General features: G+C 32.6%; 1 protein-coding gene across 6 annotated transcripts in view; it reads left to right on the forward strand.

The window, feature by feature from the left end:
- The window catches only part of LOC145293676 (CD9 antigen-like), an 89,243-nt gene extending 70,752 nt beyond the window's left edge, over positions 1 to 18,491 (forward strand). For all 6 annotated transcript variants that reach the window (XM_080140055.1, XM_080140054.1, XM_080140058.1 and 3 more), the window contains exons 2-9: positions 4,662 to 4,707; positions 7,955 to 8,031; positions 9,127 to 9,357; positions 13,941 to 14,015; positions 15,584 to 15,661; positions 16,211 to 16,273; positions 17,912 to 18,010; positions 18,157 to 18,491. In XM_080140055.1, the coding sequence (XP_079996181.1) occupies positions 7,966 to 8,031; positions 9,127 to 9,357; positions 13,941 to 14,015; positions 15,584 to 15,661; positions 16,211 to 16,273; positions 17,912 to 18,010; positions 18,157 to 18,216 (672 nt within the window). In that variant the 5' untranslated portion in view covers positions 4,662 to 4,707; positions 7,955 to 7,965 and the 3' untranslated portion in view covers positions 18,217 to 18,491. The remainder of the gene's footprint in view (positions 1 to 4,661; positions 4,708 to 7,954; positions 8,032 to 9,126; positions 9,358 to 13,940; positions 14,016 to 15,583; positions 15,662 to 16,210; positions 16,274 to 17,911; positions 18,011 to 18,156) is intronic.
- Positions 18,492 to 18,715: the final 224 nt, after the last annotated feature.

Genomic DNA, 18,715 nt, shown 5'->3' on the forward strand with positions numbered 1-18,715 from the left:
TTCCAAAATACTAGATTTGTTCAAAGAAACAAATGCATCTTCAAAGATAATGACTTTGAGACGCCTAATTAGAAACCACATGTGTACCCATTTGAACTTTAGATCTTTGTATGTGGTGGACATTAAGAACATTGTAGCCATAACGTTACATGACTGATTCCTGAGATCTAAGCACATTATTTTATGACCTTTATAAACAGCTTGGCAAGAGAACACCTCATGCCAGAGAGAATTGATATCAAAGCCAACAAAATATTAACAAAAACAGCAATATTTCTTGCACGTATTCAACTTTTCCTTGCATTTTTATGCATTCATACGAACTAAGAACTCATCTGCAACATGTCATTGTGATCAGTTTCCTACAACTATTTAACAAGTTCGTCTTGCCAAGCGTACATTTCTTGTTTGTATAAGATGTAATCATATTCGCTTGACAATGATATCTTTTTATCAGAGGATATTCAACAGATACTAAGGTTCTTATTTTATGATTTTTTTTTATCCTCATCAAATACATTTAATAAAAATGAAATTAATACTAGGTATAAATTTTACATGTGAAGTTTTTTCATTGCCAAGACTGCACATTTTTTTGTATCAAATATCCAAGAATAAACTAATCGTTTTTCCACTTCAACTAATAATTTTATTAGATAAATTCTTGAAACTAGAACTTAAGGCCGTTGATGGTTTTGTTAAAGTAATACTAACCCCCCCCCCGGGGGGCAAGTAAAAGTGAAAACTGAATTCCTTTCCCAGCATAACACTATTTCACTATGTTCATCCTTTTACTAAGATTAAAAATCAGAATGTAATTCTCTTCCTTATGTCTGGAATCCATATTCTAAGTTTGATCAAAATCCATTACAAATTAATTCTAAAATCTCTAAAATTTGGAGTTTAGGCTCCAGTTTCAAATTTAAATTTGTGGAATCTTAACTGGTGTCTAATGATTATGGGTCAAACTTAATGCAAATCTGAAATGTTTTAAATTGATTATGGTAATATTGTGTCCCCCCCCCCCGCCCAATCTAAAAAAAAAAAAAATGGAAATTCGCACTTTGTTAATTGATGTCAAATACCTATTAAAAAAATTTCACAAATAAAGTATTTTAATTTTAAAGTGCTATCCTCTCCTTTGCCACCAGTACAAAAAAAGTAAATTAAATATAACCTGCATTATGCCTAGCAATTGAATTGTAAACTTGATGATGATAGGTTAGTCTAGGAGTGAATTATCTATAGCATAAATTTAACCTGTATGTTTGCCTAAAACTTTCGACAAAAGCAACTGATTTTCACGAGACTGGTATGGTTTTGATGCTTGACTCTTCGGACGACATATCGAAAAATTGGCTGGAAACGTTAATTCCTTCCTCTTCAACTGGGCACTTTTCTACAAGGAGGGGCCGCTTTTTTGTCAATATTTGTGAAAGTCATCCCCCCCTCTTTTGATAAACTAGTCTTAATTTAAACCTTTGTCACATCCCGTTTGGCAATTGACATGACGTCACTTTTTTTTACGTTCTTTTGCTCTTTCATGGTAAAAGTTTGAGCCTGCCTACTATCACTTTTTTTTTCTCTACACCCCCTCCAAACACCTAGGCTAGGGTGTTATAAAAATGTGAAACTCAAGTTGCACGTAATTTTCAATGTTTACCTGTAAACACTCAACAGGCTGAAATATCTCCTAACATTTTATGTGGATACATAAATTTATACAAGTAACCATTAAGATTTTATTTTGAAATGAGTGAATGTCACTTTATTTGTTTGCCCTCAATAACTATCATTGAGTCAATTCATGGCTTAATCGTCATTTTAATAATGCACAGAAGACTAATTGGTCTGTCCTGAGATGCAGAAGATCCATTTTCAGTATTTAAAAATCCGAGGTAAACTAGTGAGGTTTTCCAAGGTGTTCAGATGCAGGTCTCTTTTAGGTGTCAATTGAATGGCCACAAAGATGCATTACAAATTGCTTCAGAGTTGATTTCTAAAAAGGCTCTAATTGTCTTCAAATGTCCAGACTTCATGCTGTTCAGTAAATGTGAGTGAATTGTTTAACAAGTTGCTTGTGAGCTGGTTCAAATGATTTAAGCCTTGTCAGTACTGCTACCATTAGAATTAATACTACTGCTGGCAGACATTTACTTGTCAATGACACATTTGCTAATAAATGTATATTTGATTGGATGTTTATGCATCTTAACTGCCCGGAGCATAGCATTCTAAAAAATCTTATAAATCAACCTATCACTGGAATAACGGTGATTTCAATATAAATGATTTTGTCGGAGTAATTGTTTCTACCAAATTACTGTCAATTTTTTGTCTACATACTGGAAACTTGAAATAGAGGGGTTTTGGATCCGGAACAAATTTAATTTTTTTAGTTGATAAAAATAGCTGCTAAGGTGTCAAAAATGGAACTTGGTTGGTAGAAGTCTATTAAATGTTATTTCTATGCCTATGCAAATGCATGTTTATAACTTTAACAATATTTTAAGTTTTTATGTGTATGGACTTGGGTCAGATGATGGATAACATTGAAGAGCTACATATTCTGGTTTTGATGGCACTCGAGTTTTTTTTTTTTTTTTTTTTTTAAACATTTGAAATGGCTACATATTAGCTACAATCTAATATTCAGTGATAATACGAAATCAGCATGAATTAATCATATGCAATCATATTTTATAAGCAAGCAATGCTGGTTGGCCTGCTAGTATTCTATAAACTTTCTAAAATTTGTACTTCTGAGAACTTCCAAAACTTGTCAGTTGTACAGCTTTTTTTTTTTTTTTTTTTTTTTTTTTAAATTCAGTGGGGCAGAAGCAGCTATTTACTTTTACTCACTAGAATAGCAACTGAAAAATGAAACTCTTCATTTTTGCTATTTTAAGACAAACTGAACAGTTAAAACTTACTGTATGCATTACACTAAGCATTACAGACTAATTTCTCTGAAAATGTATTTCTTTGCTTAAATATGCATTTCTTCAATTGCATTTAATTTTATGGATATCATTTGTTTACTATGAGGGCTGCAACAGTTTCAGACATCTTATTTCCTGAGTGGAAATTGTTGTGGATTAGCAGGGTACCCGGCATTTCCTGGTCATAAAATACACTTATATTTTGATTAATGTGGATTTCCAATTATATTGGACCCAATATATAGTAATGAAATAAATTGTGCGCCACCACCTGAGAATTGAAACAAACGCTTAGCTTATGTATTTTTACTTCGGTTAATGACTGAGCTATGAAGACATGTTTGCAAGGCTAAAAATTAAAACGTGAATCAATAGTCATTACATTATTCGGAATGCCGGCATTAAACCTTCACCTGGCAAATTTTATTTAAAAAAAATTTTTCTCACTTTTGTACAAATTTTCCGAGACTAAACGCAAATATAGTTTCAGGTGGCTTCAAATACCTTGTATGAAGTTTCATGTCTGTAGACCAAAAATTCTAGGCGTTCGGTAGGAAAATTTTTTAAACAAAAAAAATACATAAATATGGAAAGTTTTGTTAACTAAACTTTTTACGAAAATATTAGGCAAGTGTAAATCCTGTAGAATATCTGCATGAATATAATTACACATAATTAACTAAAGATGATTATCCTATAAGGAAAACCGAAAAAACTAAAAAGGGAATTAAAATGAATGTTTAAAAGAATATGCAAATTAGCTATATCTTTTGCTTGTGAATGCAATTCCATGACCCATAGTTTTTTCTTTTTAAATAGAAAAAGGTTTTTAATATGAATATCAATTCACAAGAAAAACAAATTTATAGGAGTATAGATTAAGGTGACCCAGCTTGCTACTGTCTACACCCTGTTTACTAATAGGTTAGTAGCTTGTCAAGAGACCTTTTCACAATCTACTCTTGATTTCTGCAATGCAAGAGTTATCTCCTCTTCCCTTAACTTAATATTTTCTTAAATGGGGTTCTTCTGATAAATGTAATTTGTAGAAATGGGAGCTGGAAGCATTTATTTCCTTGGATAGTGAACGTCATGTTGCACTTTTTTTTTTTTTTTTTTTTTTTTTTTTTTTTTTTTCCCCCCTCAAATCAGTCTAACATTCAAATTTGAATATGCATAATACACTTTCATGTCTGCCAAGGTGTCTCCTCTACCAAGTTAAAAATCCTGTTGCACTATCATTCAGCTATGCATGGAACATTCTCTGTAGTCTGCCAAGTACCAGACCATCCCATCTCTGCAATGTTGCATCGTGCTACTTATTTTACAAGTACTGCCACAGAATATGCTCCAAACTTAGTGAACTCCTACCCCTCTCAACATAAATATTCCAGGCCTAACTTGATAATTGGCAAAATCCCACATCTCCACTGTATAGATCCCCAGATGCTAGAAAATCTTGTACTCTAATCAGTTCTTTTCCTTGTACTGTTTGTCTTTGAAATTCTTTCTCCAACTGTTCATTTCATTTTTGTATTTTGATGCAAACTTTTGGCTGTTTTACAGAGGGCATCCTGAGTAGGGAGCACTTAGGATGCCCTCTGTAAATCTGGTCATAATCATAGTCCTTATGTGTCTGTGACAATTTACCTTGTTTGACATTAGTAAATGTTTAGAATTGAAACGTTTTTCAAAATTATAAAAATTTTCTTTTTCCAGTTTCATCACCAAAAAACCCTGCAAACTTTATTTGGAAAGCTAACATGTAAGTAAATGGCCAAAGGACATCTTTTTAATTTTCTTAATGCCCCCCCCCCTTCCATCAGATGTGATTGAAACTAGCATATGCAGCATAAATTTTTTGGACTTAAAATTGTCCAGATCTAAATTGGGTTGAAAGATTTACAGGGGCAATAATACAATACAATGGGAATTAAATCAAAAAAATATAGAATGAATAACTGTTACCAAATGCATTAAAATCAAATTTTCTCTAGTTATAAGTGTGCAACTATATTAAGTTTCGTTATTTTCCCTTGGCTGAACAAGTCGGATTGATTTTGGTATGCATTAATTTAAGCCTAAAATTGATTTTCTCAGCCATGTTAAATCGTGTAACATAATTACTACTCGACTTTCAATTTTAGTAAAATATTTTTCAACATTCTCGCGTCTTGCAATGTACAAATGTCTAAAAAAAAAAAAATAAATAAATAAATTCTGTTTTGAATCGTTCGTGTCAATTCAATGGAAGGATTTCTCAGTGAATGTTTAAAGTTAAAAGCTTAGGTAAATAGAATCCAAAAGGATTCTTCAGACTAATGAAGGATTTCAAAGCCGTTAGTATTAGATCTGCAAAAAATCCTTTTTTAAATATGAATTTTCAAATTTTTCGTGTGATCGTATGGGAAGCAGTAATGAATGTTTAAGTATCAACTCTCCAAGCAGCCTAATTTGATATATCTATTTCTGTCTTATGGTTTTTTATTCTAAAGTCAAAAATGCAGCTAACCCAAAGCCACTAAGCAGATGCAACCAGTAACCTTCATAAACAACTCTTCACAAAACTTTGCACATACGTGCACTAAACAAAAAGCTAACATATGCAGTCACTTTATGATGTTAGCGGAAACAAATGCTGCTACTGAACTCCTTTCATGCACTAAAATCCCCTGCCCCAGTCTAGACTGGGATATCTCCTCCCTCTCCACTCCCCCCTTGGACCCATCTAGACTGGGAATATCCCCCCCCCCCACACACACACACACGTCTAGACTGGGAATACCTCCACCCATCTAGACTGGGGAAAACGGTTTTGCAGAAATTTGTGCCACATTCAGTGATGACAATACAAAAATAGCTACTTTTTTTTTTTTTTTACATAAACGTCACCACTTATCAAGGCCGATAGGCCACTCAAGGATAAGGGTTAAAGAGTGTAGAGTAGTCAAAAGGACAATATAGTAATCGATAGTAATGGAAGTTCGGTAAATTTGTTAACTTAAGTGGAACGGCTCATCAGAAATTTGTTCACGTTGGACTTGAAGACAACCATATTATAGAAAACTGGAAAGCAGGAAAACGGAAGACAATTCCACAGGCGTGCAGTTCTAAGGAAGAAGCTTTGATCATGGAATCTATGTTTAGGTTTAGGTACAGATAAAGAGTGGGGAAAATTATTGATAATGTTTTCAGCTAGTCTAGTGTTTCGTGTGAAAGTTTGGCGAAGGGGGGACCATAGATTGAAGCTCAGTTGAACACTTTCCATGAAAATAACGATAAAGCAGAGACAAACTCGCAACATCTCTTCTGTGAGACAGAGGTTGCAGCGAAGAGAAAAGAACATCTCCCACTAGGCCACAAAGTCTATTTTGAACCCTATCAAGGCAGGACAAGTCTTTTCTAGCAGCTCCTGCCCATATGTGGCAACAGTACTCCATCCTTGGATGTATCTGGCTCTTATATAGATAGAGAATTGCATCAGCAGTGAGATATCTACTAGATTGATAGAAGGATCCGACCATTTTTCCAGCGGCCTTGGCAACAGATTTGATGTACGTATTCCATTTAAGATCAGGAGTAAAGGTCAAGCCCAGAAGCCTGTCAAAACTTGAGGCCTCCCAAGACGAGAGCCATTCATTTTAATTGATGCCAGATGGGGATCAGAACGTTGATGTAAAGATAGAAGCTTGGTTTTAGATGTATTAAAAGTAACCAGCCACTCCTTTCCCCATTGTACAACGTGATCAAGATCAGGAGAGAGAATCGGAGAGAACTTGGTCGTTTACTGTCTTAGATGTGCTACCATAGATGGTAGTGTCATCAGCAAAAATGTCTACGAATGATGTAAGGATGTGATTTGGAAGATCATTAATGTAGATCAGGAAAAGAGTTGGGCCCAGGATCGACCCCTAAGGGACTCCAGCATTTATACTGTGAGCTTCTGATTTTCGCCCATCAACTACTACTCTTATGAACCTATCAGAGAGAAATGATTTGATAATTAAGACATTTCCAGCTATACCATAGCTGGAGATCTTGTGAAGTAAACCTTTATGCCATACCCCTATCAAAGGCCTTTGATATGTCAAGAGCAATTGCCCTAGAAAGGTTGCCTCTGTCGAGATTCGCTTATCCTATGAGATATAACTGTAAGCACATCTGCTGTAGATCTAGCAGAACGGAAACCATATTGTGTCACTAAGGTTATTTTTCACACTAAATCTCTTCACTGGGAACATTTCTGAAACTCTGACCTGAAGTTTTACTTTAGGTTTTACAAATTGATTTTTTTTTTGGGGGGGAGGGGGGTCTCATATCATTTAATCAAAAATTGCTTTTGGTTGAAGCACCTAGTTACAAATCTACCTGTAGCCACTAAAACAAGATGAGGTCTAATATAAAAAATAATTTACATGTGAGTGTTAAGGATGACTTGTAGACGACAATGAGTAGTGTCTGGAAGCTGAGAAAACTTTAAAGTGAAGTGGTGAGAATTGTCAATAAAAGGAGTGCTGTCATAAAATCAAGAAAAGTGATTCTTTGTTATTTTAACAGAGTATCAAATAATTCTTTATTTGAACCCACTTCAATTTTTGCTTTTATTTGAATATTCTCTATATTTGCTTCATTAGATAGAATGTTTATAATTCATAATTTTAATCTTTTTGAATTGAAAAAACCCAATCACATTAAAAAAATTTCTACGGCAAATCTAAGCAACTCTAAATGGGATTTTAAATGCATTAACCTTGGTTTCATATTAATTCAAATTTTAACTTGGTTAATTTGAAACCTTTCTATTTTTCATATATTTTAGAAATTAAATATTCAGTGTTCAATTGTAAACAAAAAATTGAATTCTTGGAATTTTAATGGAGGTGAAATTGTTTTCACTTTCAAAAAACAACTTATCTCTTTTATAAGAAATCTTTACGCATTTGTAATTGTCTATTCCAAAATATTTTGCAAGTTGTAATTGAAATGTTAAAACTTTTTATTTTTATTTAAAGAAACAATCAAGATGGTGGCTGGCTGTGGTAACAATATACTGAAGTACATTCTACTGTTCTTGAACTTTGTCATTTTTGTAAGTTCATTATTTTCCTTTTTTTTTCCCCCCCCCCCCAACACCTTGCGGCCTCATTCTGATAATTTTAGATTGATACCACATGGAGTAGATGAAATTGTGAAGGCAATACAAGTAGGGCTTCCTGTTTTAAGAAAAATATTGTTTTGTTAAATAACTTCAACTGAAAATTAATTATGCAAATAGTTAAGTGATGTTTGTAGATTTAGCTGTAGTTAGCAATAAACATAATTTATAAATCCAAAAACCATAATTGGTAAGTGACACTGTTCACGCCACATAGATGCATGACCAGATCGGCTAAATCACTGGAACTCAATTGTGAGAGATTTTGGCAAACTAATGGGATGTGAGGGAGCCTGTGCCAAACTCCACCTAGAAGCAGAGGTTGAAAGACAAGTCTCCAGAAACCTGAGAGAACTGGAATAAAAAAAAATATAAGATGGTTGTACATGTGGTCCCTTAGACACTCCTCCAGGTTCCAGTATGTTTCATTGTCTGTAAACTATTGAACATGTATTTCATTTCAGTCAACAACTGTGATCGACACCGAGGAAGACACAGTTCATAAAGAAAAGTATGAACTCTTCTCTCATATATGCTTATAATATGAACTCCTTATACAACCTGTACATATTTTGATACCCACTATCGAACGTGACAATTTGTCATCAACGCAGAAGTAGTAAATCTTGGAAAATCTTCATGAGAATGCTCATGTCGGTGTGCAATCCGGTCAAACCAGAGATTGTGTAAGATAAAAGGAAAATAATTTTAGAAATTAAGTTCTCTTAAACGATTGCTAAAATCGATTCCATCACGAACGTAGTCTTATTTTTACAATTTTGAATCCATTTTCCCTCAACAGCTGCCATTGTTAAAAATGGTGATACGTTCATAAGAACAGATGGAGAACAAAGCCATGACACAGAGCGATTCAACAACTTGTTGGTATTGGATGAACAAATGTTATGTTTGGACTGTCATTGTAACCTTTTTACAGTTACAGAAAACTTGTATTTTAATTTTTTCAATTTATGTAAATTCTATAAGTTGAATTTTTGACTTTAAAAAAATATCCCTTTCTCTTTGAAGGTGCTGTCATTAGCTGGTGTGATTGGAAGTTTGGTTTTCATTCTTAGACCTGGAACATTGGAAGAAGCAAGTGATAAGATATCAGAACTTAAAGACATAAGTTCACTTTTGTCACCGACTTCGATACGTATGGGCTTGTATGTCCTTCTGGCTGCTAGCGTTCTGATTCTTATAATTTCTTTCCTTGGTTGTTGTGGAGCCTGGAAAGAAATCAGATTCCTTTTGGGATTGGTAAGTTAACTGGATTATTTGTTAGCAGGAAGGGGGTGGGTCTTCTAGAATATTAAGATTCTCTTTAGAATCTAGTTTGTAAAGTTTTGATCATTATAAATAGAAGCAACATATTGAAATGTAGAAATGAAAATTGTATTTCTGTCTTCAGTGAAATTTCAGAAACTACCAAAGAAACATGTATAAACATATTCCACTCCTGTATGACTCTGGCTGGTTGTGATAATCTTATATTCGTTTGTTTAGTCCTTGGGAGGACCTTTCAAACAATGTTGCACTTTCTAATTCTATTTTATCTATGAAACCGGGCAACGCTGCATAGCCTTGCTAGTTTGCTTGGAAGAAAATATTTAGTCATTAATGCATAATATATTATGAACATGTGATTGATACGTAACTGCTGAAAACAGTTGGGTTTTGAACCTTGGTGGAAAAACCCGTTCCCTTCTAACCAGATTTGATGACAAAAAAAATCCGTGCATGAACAATATATTGTCTATTTAATGTCCTCTTTTAATAGGTTGAGCATTTGTATCAAATTCTAGGATAATGGAAAACTATTCACAAAAATAGACAAATTAGAACTCTTTGGTAGTTGATATTTATATAAACATGTCACTTCATGGCTTTTGTGAATTGTTCATTTAGCCACACTGAACACATGAGGCATTAAAACGGTTTGTGAATGACATGCACGTGATATCATTTCACAATTTGATTCTTTCCTGAAGATTTCTGAAAGTTTCTATGCATGAAATTTTCACCTTGATATTGTATGATTTTCATTTTGCAAATAATTCTGAAGAGGATATTCATGTGGCAACTTGAATTTGATATAAATTTTTGCAGCAATGTGTGAAGTTTTCTTTCATAATTGACAAATCAGTATCGGCTTTTGATCCATCATTTTATTAGTTCTACTGTAAATTTTTCAATTTAAATTGAATATTGAGCTTCATTTGCTTTAGAAATTGATTCTCATAAAATTTGATAAACTATTTTGCCTTGTTCAGATCAATTCTTACATGATCATTTTAGCTTTTAACAAACCACTTATTAAATTCATTTCAAATTAGCAGAACCTGTGGAAATTCCACAGGGGACTCGTGTAATATATTGATGTTGGCATTCTGTAGATGTTCAGTATATATGGACTGATATTATTGCAGCTTTTGAAACTGCAAAAGTATTTATCTAAGCTAGCAGGGATGCTTAGCAAAGCCAGGTCGTAAAGTATGCTTAAATATATTTTAATTCTTGCAAGATTTTGTATATATTAGTGTTCTATTGATTTTTATATATTATAAAGTTGCAATTTCAAAAAAAATATATATATATATCCATATGACTTGGGTGCATTAGCTTGAATCAAAACTGAAATAAAACTTTATGAAAAATATAACTAGAGTTCCTTCAGCCATAGCTGAAATCAAAATTTATGAATTCTTGATAAAATTATTAAAAAAATAGATGACTTTAGTTTCATCAGCTATAACCAAAACTTATGAAAAATTATTGGTAAAATTATTTGACAAGAAATAAAGTACATAACAAACGACCCAGATGTAAGCTGTCACAAAATATAACCCGCTATTGTAATATATAGATATCTTTTGGCAAAGATTAGTATTTTGATTTGTTTCTGAATATTTCTGAAAACTTCTTTGCATGAATTTTCACCTTGATATTGTATTTCAATTTTAGAAACCTTGGATGTTTCCATTCAACTACTTGTATTTTGTCAGAAATATGCAAGTTTTCGTTTGCTCAGAAATTGACATTAAAATAAATTCAAATTCTAATCATTTGAATACCTACTTGATACTGTCCTCGAGTGTCATACAGGTTTTTATCAGGACGACCTGGCATGAGGATACTTTTCCATACAAGTAAACTCTGACTAAATATTAAAAATCACATGGTATTTGTGGCCTAAATAAGATTTCCTTGGTATGGCTATTTTACTATGCATGGTGCACATTCTCCAAGTGATGTTACTTTGAGGTAATGGCACAAAGCATCATACTCCACCAGACTAAATGAATTGTCCTGGAAACTAGTAAAATCAATAAATCGCAAAACATACTCAACTTCTGTCCCAACTTGGTGTTTTAGAAGTAAAGGATAACTTTAAATATCTATCTCATAAGAAATAGTGTTTGCTCCAGGAGGGAGTTATTGATTTCTGAGAACTTTGAAGTAAAATGAAAAAAAGCAGTATTTACTCGGCATTGCAATTGTAGAGATTTGTTTATATTTTTCTTTTCCACCTATCAAATGTATGCAGAAACTTAGTAATTTCAAAGTAAGCCCTTATTTCTGATTTCATTTTTGTCAAGATGCATCGCATAAGTTTGTAAGAATAAGGCATTATCAAGTCTGACATGCGAGTTCCCAACAGTGTATAAGCTGTCAATGTTTAGTATTCATGACTGACTTGTGTTTGCTGTCTGAGCCTAGGTCGCTATGACTTTAATTACCTGCATGCAGTCTCAAGTGTTAAATACATAAGATTCTTATTGATAGTAGTATATTGATTCTCACTTATGTAGCGAAGGTTTGGTTCCTGGAGTGATTTCTTTTATCTGTTTGGCAACAATGCATTAAACCTCAAATTGTTAAAAAAAAAAAAAAGGGTTGCTCATTAAAGATACAAGATTAAAACTTGATTAATTTTAGACTGAGGAATTAAACTTTTTTTTTTTTTTTTTTTTTTTCTGATACTGAACAATTTTGCAGTTATCCAACTTTTGACATGCAAAAATAAGTATATAGTATCCATTAAAATAGATCGGTCTGTAAGCTGCATGATATTAGGTTGACAGATATGGAATATAATTTCATTTAGTGGTCCATTTTCAAAAAAAGTTTGACAAACCTGGGTTAAATATGGGAAGTTAGCACAAAATCAAATATTCTTAATCATTAGGTTCCAATGTCCTATAAATGTGACCAAGTAATTTATTTTTAAAATCTAATGTACAATGCTGTTTGCTGCATAATTAATGTGAGGAAAGTATAAAATCCATCTATATTCATCAACTTCTCAATTTTTGGAACCTTTTAACAATTCTTGTGAAATTTGCTAAAAATTCTATTTGTTCAATGATGCATGACTTGTATAAATGAGTTGTGCATTAGTAAACCACTTATTGCTAAAAGTGCAATGTGAACTGATTTGCTTACTGTAATGTGTAAATTTTATCTGGAATGTCTATAGCCTTTTGATTTCTAAAATATCACATGTACTCAGTGTCCTTTATTGAAGAGTCCATATTTTGCTTTTTAAAGGAACTTTTATTTTAGATTTGTGTATTGTAACCCATTTTTAGCCATTAGGTTTAACTGTAGTAAAATATACTACGGGACTTAAGGAGTTAAAAGGAAAGTGGGAGAGAAAGTAACCATTCTACTTTTGCTACTAATAATCTAATGGTCACAAAAAGATAGCATGCTTCATGAATGTTGCATTCTGCTTTTCATTGTATTTACTAAAATACAGAAAATATTGGACAATGTGAGTTCCTTTTTATGTATTCCACTAGATTATATATCTAGTTATAGGTATAGCCCTGCTTTATACAGTGATAGGCATCTTATTTTTAGAAGTTTAATTTCTGTATTTTATTCACTGAAGTTTTAAATTTGGAAATCCTTTCTCTTAAAATTCTATGCTTGATCTATTAAATTGAAGAATAATCTAAGATAAAACGATCTTGTAGACAATGCGTGACAAGGCAAATGTCATAGCAACAAAGATATGCATGCACAATTGGCTCAAAATCGAGCTCGTGCTCATTTTGATATGCGTGGGTCTCTAGACATAAAGACTGACTTTTCTTATGTGAGCAGTTTTTTTTGTTTTAGCCAGGTAGATCTTAGATTCAGGAGAGAAGGAAAAAAAAAAATAGATGGCCAAACAAAAAAAAAATTAGGATTAACAGAAACATTAAAGATTTTAAATTTGGAAAAGGTCATTAAAATAGTTAAATGTTCAAATAAAACTACAAAAAATTATAAAATTTTAGTTACTAATTTTGTAGATATAACCTAAATTGTTACAACTGCTTCTGTAACAGTTTAGTTATCATAAACCAAACCCAGGTGTAGTTTTAATCTTGTACATTTTACCACTTCTCCTAGTTACAAATGAAGCTGAAACCTCATTAAGCAAATTTTGTTTCTAGTCTCCAAATATCTACAATTGGAATAACTCAAGAATTAGTCAAAACGAACTAATGTTACAATAGTAAATGTGTTGGTCGTAAAATTGCAAACCTCTTCCTGACAATGTAAAGATGGGCAAAAGTTTTATTTTGGCCTTATTTCTCCATTATTGTAAAGTATTTTGAAAGTTTTTCATTGAAACGTTGATGAATCAAAAACTTTCTCTGATCAGGCTGAAAACTTGCATGAAGGTTTCTGTTTTTGGTGGAGAGGTCTCTTCAATTTCTAGATTTGAAGATTTAAAATTGAAACAATTTAAATTTTAACTGTACTGTCAATAACTTTTCCAAAGCCTTGTCATTTATTTTGAATGTTTATGATCGTTTCTTTACTGAATTTAACATTTTTATTTCTAGTATGCAACAATCTTGCTTATCATCCTTGCTGTTGAAGTTGCAGCTTTTGTGGTTGTGATTGTCTACAAAGATAAGGTAAATATTTGCAAGAAAAATAAGATTTAAAATGTTACAAGCATTCTTGTGATTTTGCTCAGAACTTTTTGATTACTTATGGCATCAGTATGAAAGTGATAAGATTTTTTTTCTTGCCCTGTCAACCAGTTGTAACTCTTACTGTATCTTGGGCCCTTGACAAAGGAGGGATTGGACCTAGTAATTCACTCTGGCTTTTGTATTTTTCTCAAACCATGCCTAAGATTTTTTGAAATTTGCACAAACATGTCATGGTGAAAGTAAGTTTTTCACTTGTGGAGAAGGACCCTGAATGTTTCTATTTTTCCTAGAATGGTGAGGGGCCTACCAGTAGTTAGCAAACTTTAGTCTCTAGTCCTCTTTGGTACAATATCTTCCAAGGTTTTGTTTTTGGTAGGGGCTTTATTTTGCTTGTGTCTAAAAGTTTAAGTTGGTGTATCCAAACTAAACAATATCCACTGACCCCCCCCTCCCAACACTCGATTCAATTTCACCTTGTTAGCACATTTATTCTCCTAAACAAAATCCATTCCAAGATCACCCCAAAGTACAGGAGTACAACAGATAAATTGAATTTTATATTAAATTCAATAACTTTGACAAAAATCGAAAGCAGCCCTCTAGTGCAGGAGTGTATAGATTTTGAGGGAGATTGTAGGCAAAAATAATATCCAGCTTTCATTTCGCCAATCTTTCACACTAGACACCCGTCTAGCTGAATCCACTGTGAAAAATTTTCCCCACTCTATATCTGTGCCTAAATCAAAATGCGGATTCCATGAACAAAGCTTCTTTCTTAGAACTGCACGCCTGTGGAACTCTGTGGAACTCTGTTCCGTCTGCCTGCTTCCCACCGGACTACAACTTGGATGTGTTAAAGTCCAACATTAACAAATTCCTAATGAACCGCCCCCTTAAACACTTCATCAAATCTCCACACTAACGTAATGTACTTGCAATAACCCTTATGGCTGAGTGGCTTCTGGGCCTTGATAAGTGGTGATCACTGTAAAAAAAAAAAAAAAAAAAAAGTTACAGCATCTTGTTTTTAAAGACAAAGTTGGAAGAGTATTTTTGGAAGTTTTTTTTTTTTTTTTTTTTTTTTTTAAGCAATTTTTCTGATAAAGGGGAGAATTGCTGTTTTCTAGGTTGCAATCTAACACTTATTGTTGGCTATTTTTTACCTTGAAGTTTTTCTCCTTGCATCAAGTGGCTCCATGCCTTGTCTGGAGCGATTTTCTTAAATATTAAGCTGGGATTTACTGAAAGCTCTATATTAGCCCAACAGATTATTTCAAACAAATTTGTTACATCGGTATGGTTATGGGGCACGTTTTTTTTTTCTCTCTTGGATAAACCATTGCAGAAGCATGATTGGCAAACCAACCTTTTTGGGATTTAGGACAAAAAACTCTGAAGCAAATAATGAGACCGAATTGTAAAGATTTAAATTTTAAGACTGTTAACCAATTGGAGTGACCTTGAAATGTCAAACATTTGACTTGGGGAGGGGGGGGTTAAATTAAAAGATTTGTACTACCTAACTTTTTTATTGTACACTATTTTAGGTTGAGAGTGAATTGAAAACTGGTTTAACTAAAGCAAAGGCTACAAATGAAACCGCTTATGGAGATCTTGAAAAACTTGTAAGTATTTTTGAAACTTTCTGTAACCATGTTTCAGAATTTGAAATGTTTTCATGTGATATTTGCGTTTTCCTCAAATGAGAAAATAAATTTGTAAAGTATTGACAAAAAGAACCTAGACTAAATGTTATCGGTTTCAATTATAACCTTTTATATTTATGTAAATCACCTTCTCAAAGATTTTACTTTGCTGGTTATGTAGGGAAACATCTTGAAAGACTTAATATAATTTAGTGGGATCACTTTTACATATCTTATGTAGCCTTGTGCCTTTGCCACTTATGTATGGAAGAAAAACGATAAAAAAAAAATTGGCTACTGCTAGAATGACCTGGAAATTGGATAATTTTGAGTTAAATTTATATATGGAACTGATCAGTTTTAATCTACAAATTTACCCTTTTTCATTCCTGAATATCTTTGGTTTTTACCAAGCAAAATGAAAGTCCATTTCTTTTACATCTTATAAACTACCACAAATCCCACCTCCGATTCATAAACCTAATATTGAAAGCTGACTTGATATAAGTTTTAAAATCTTTTTTCTAGCTGAAATGTTGTGGTGTGAATGATGGCGATCCTTGCGTACCTTCAACAGGTCCAACTGTTACGGTAAGTTTCAAAGCAATGATTGCTTAATCCTTTATAGTTCAGCTTTAACACACCAGTCAACACCTAATTTTGGTTTCCTTTTAAATATGTAGGAATAAAATTCTTTCTTGGAAGTAATTTGTCTGGTAGAGTCTGTGCTAAACATCTATTTCATGTGTACCAAGAAATAATTTTGACAGAAGCTAATTTGAATAAAAATTTAAAATCATGAATCCTACACTAGGCACCTTCATAGGAAGAAACAAACTTGATCAATTGTCAAAGAGGTTAAATGTATATTTGGAGTTAAGAAAAAGAATCAAATGAATGCCTGCCAATAACAAGGAGGCCTGGCAGAATTTTGGCCAAGTTTGTGAGTTATTAAACTAGCCAAGCAAGGAAGCGTTCAAATATGACCACAATTATAACCAGTATCTGAAACTATTATTTAGCATTGTTAGGTCTAACTAAAAGTTAAAATCCAATAAATGAATCCACTCAATAAGAACATAGCAACTTTATATATATTATTTTTTGGTCACCCCCCCCACCCCCCGACAAAAGGAGGGTGGACCTGTAAATTCACTCTTGTCTGTCCACATTTTTCTCAATAACTATGCCTTGGAATATAAAGAATTTGCATTCATTAACCATGATATGAATAAAAGTGACTGAACGATTTTCCGGGAAAACTCCAACTGCATCCCTAGGGGTGCCTTTCGGGTTGAAATTGCTAAAATTGACACTTGTGCTTATTAAAAAAAAAAATTGATGCCTTGGATTTTTATACAACTTTCTGAAAAGTTGTAACTAATTGATTTCTATAATTTTGTCTGTATTTCACAATAACTCTTGGATGTGCCCCAGGGGCTCTTTTAGGGCTAATAAACTTTATTTTTGGAATTATTTTACCATATATATACTATATACACGTCATTCTTTTGTGTATGTCTATTTAGCAGTTTTGCATGGTGCTAAAGTGAAATATTTTAAGGTGTTGGACTTTTTGGGCTAAATGGGGGGGGGTGAATGATGGACTTTGCATGGTGCAGAACTCAAATTTACATATGTTGAGGCCTAAAACTGCACTGTTTTCATTTTTACCAAGATTTGTCATCCCCCTGGGGACATTTGGGGCTAAATGGGGGGGGGGGGGGGGGGGCAATGCTGAACTTAGTCATTTATTTTACGCCGTTTTTACTGTACACTCATAGGGGACTATGCATGCTTTTTTTTTTTTTTTTTTTTTTTTTTTTTCTTCAATCATTATAGATAATAAAGGTAAGTTTATGAAATGCAAAAATTCTCAGTGGTAGTTTAACTATCGAATTTCATAATTTTTCCAGTTTGAAGACGATATCATTACCCTTTTTAAACTAACTAAAATTAACATTTTCTAATCTACACCATAATTCAGATTATAAAAGGTTTAGGATAAATTGGAGAACAGTTGTTTAATGCATTTTCTCTATGCTATTAAAGTTAAGGGTTGGTGCAAATTAGTGTCAAATGCTATCAATTTCTATTTAAATTACGAAAAGGTTGATATGCTAAATATTAAATTTCTGTTTACATTTGTTCCATGATTTTAACTGAAGATTCAAATTTTTGTCTTGCTTTGGGTATAATTTAAAACTCAATGTATATATTTTATTTTAGCCAAAACCAACAGTCGGTTGCTACAACAGAATTTTGGAGCTTATGAAACAATACTACACAATTGTCCTGGCAGTTAGTGTTATCACTGTCATCATCGAGGTTAGCAAACGTTATACACTTTCTCAATTCACACTTTACTTTCATTCTCAATTTATAAAATCTTTAAGAAAAATGTTAAAATCTGCAGTTAAGTAAAATTGTTATGCTATATAGTTTGCTTTCAAAATTATTTTTTTTCTTTTCAGGTTTTCCTGATTTCCTTCTCTTGCTGTCTTTGTTCTGGCCTTGGAGAAAATGTTGCCTGAGGTCCAAATTATTTTTTCAAAAAAAAAAAAAATACATGCATATATATTATAAAATGGTGAATCTTTGATTTTATTTTTTTTTTCTATTGTCCAATTTCTTTTGGTATTTTTTTTTCTTAAAACTTTACATCTAAATTATTAGACTTTCTTGATATAACTACATACCAAACTGATTTACTTTGTATAATGACGTTAAAAAGATTTGAAAAGATGTCTATTTTTCCTAATGAAACTATAAAACTGTAATTTTGTTTAATAAATTTTTTTTCTTTTAATTTGATATAACATTTCAAATCTGAAGTAAAAAAATCTTAAACTTTGAAAATGTTATTGCAAGATAATTTAATTTTGTTTACGCCTTCCAAAATGGCACAAAATTTCTAATGTTATAGGTGCCATACTGTCTAGCAATGTTAAACTGCTATCCTCTTGCCACAATTGCATTGTAATACTATGGACATCTCGCCTAGACACAGGGTATTGGGTGTAAGGAAATGAT

Source organism: Euprymna scolopes, chromosome 15 (genome assembly GCF_053919585.1).
Source record: "Euprymna scolopes isolate OS-2025 chromosome 15, ASM5391958v1, whole genome shotgun sequence".
Taxonomy (NCBI): domain Eukaryota; kingdom Metazoa; phylum Mollusca; class Cephalopoda; order Sepiida; family Sepiolidae; genus Euprymna; species Euprymna scolopes.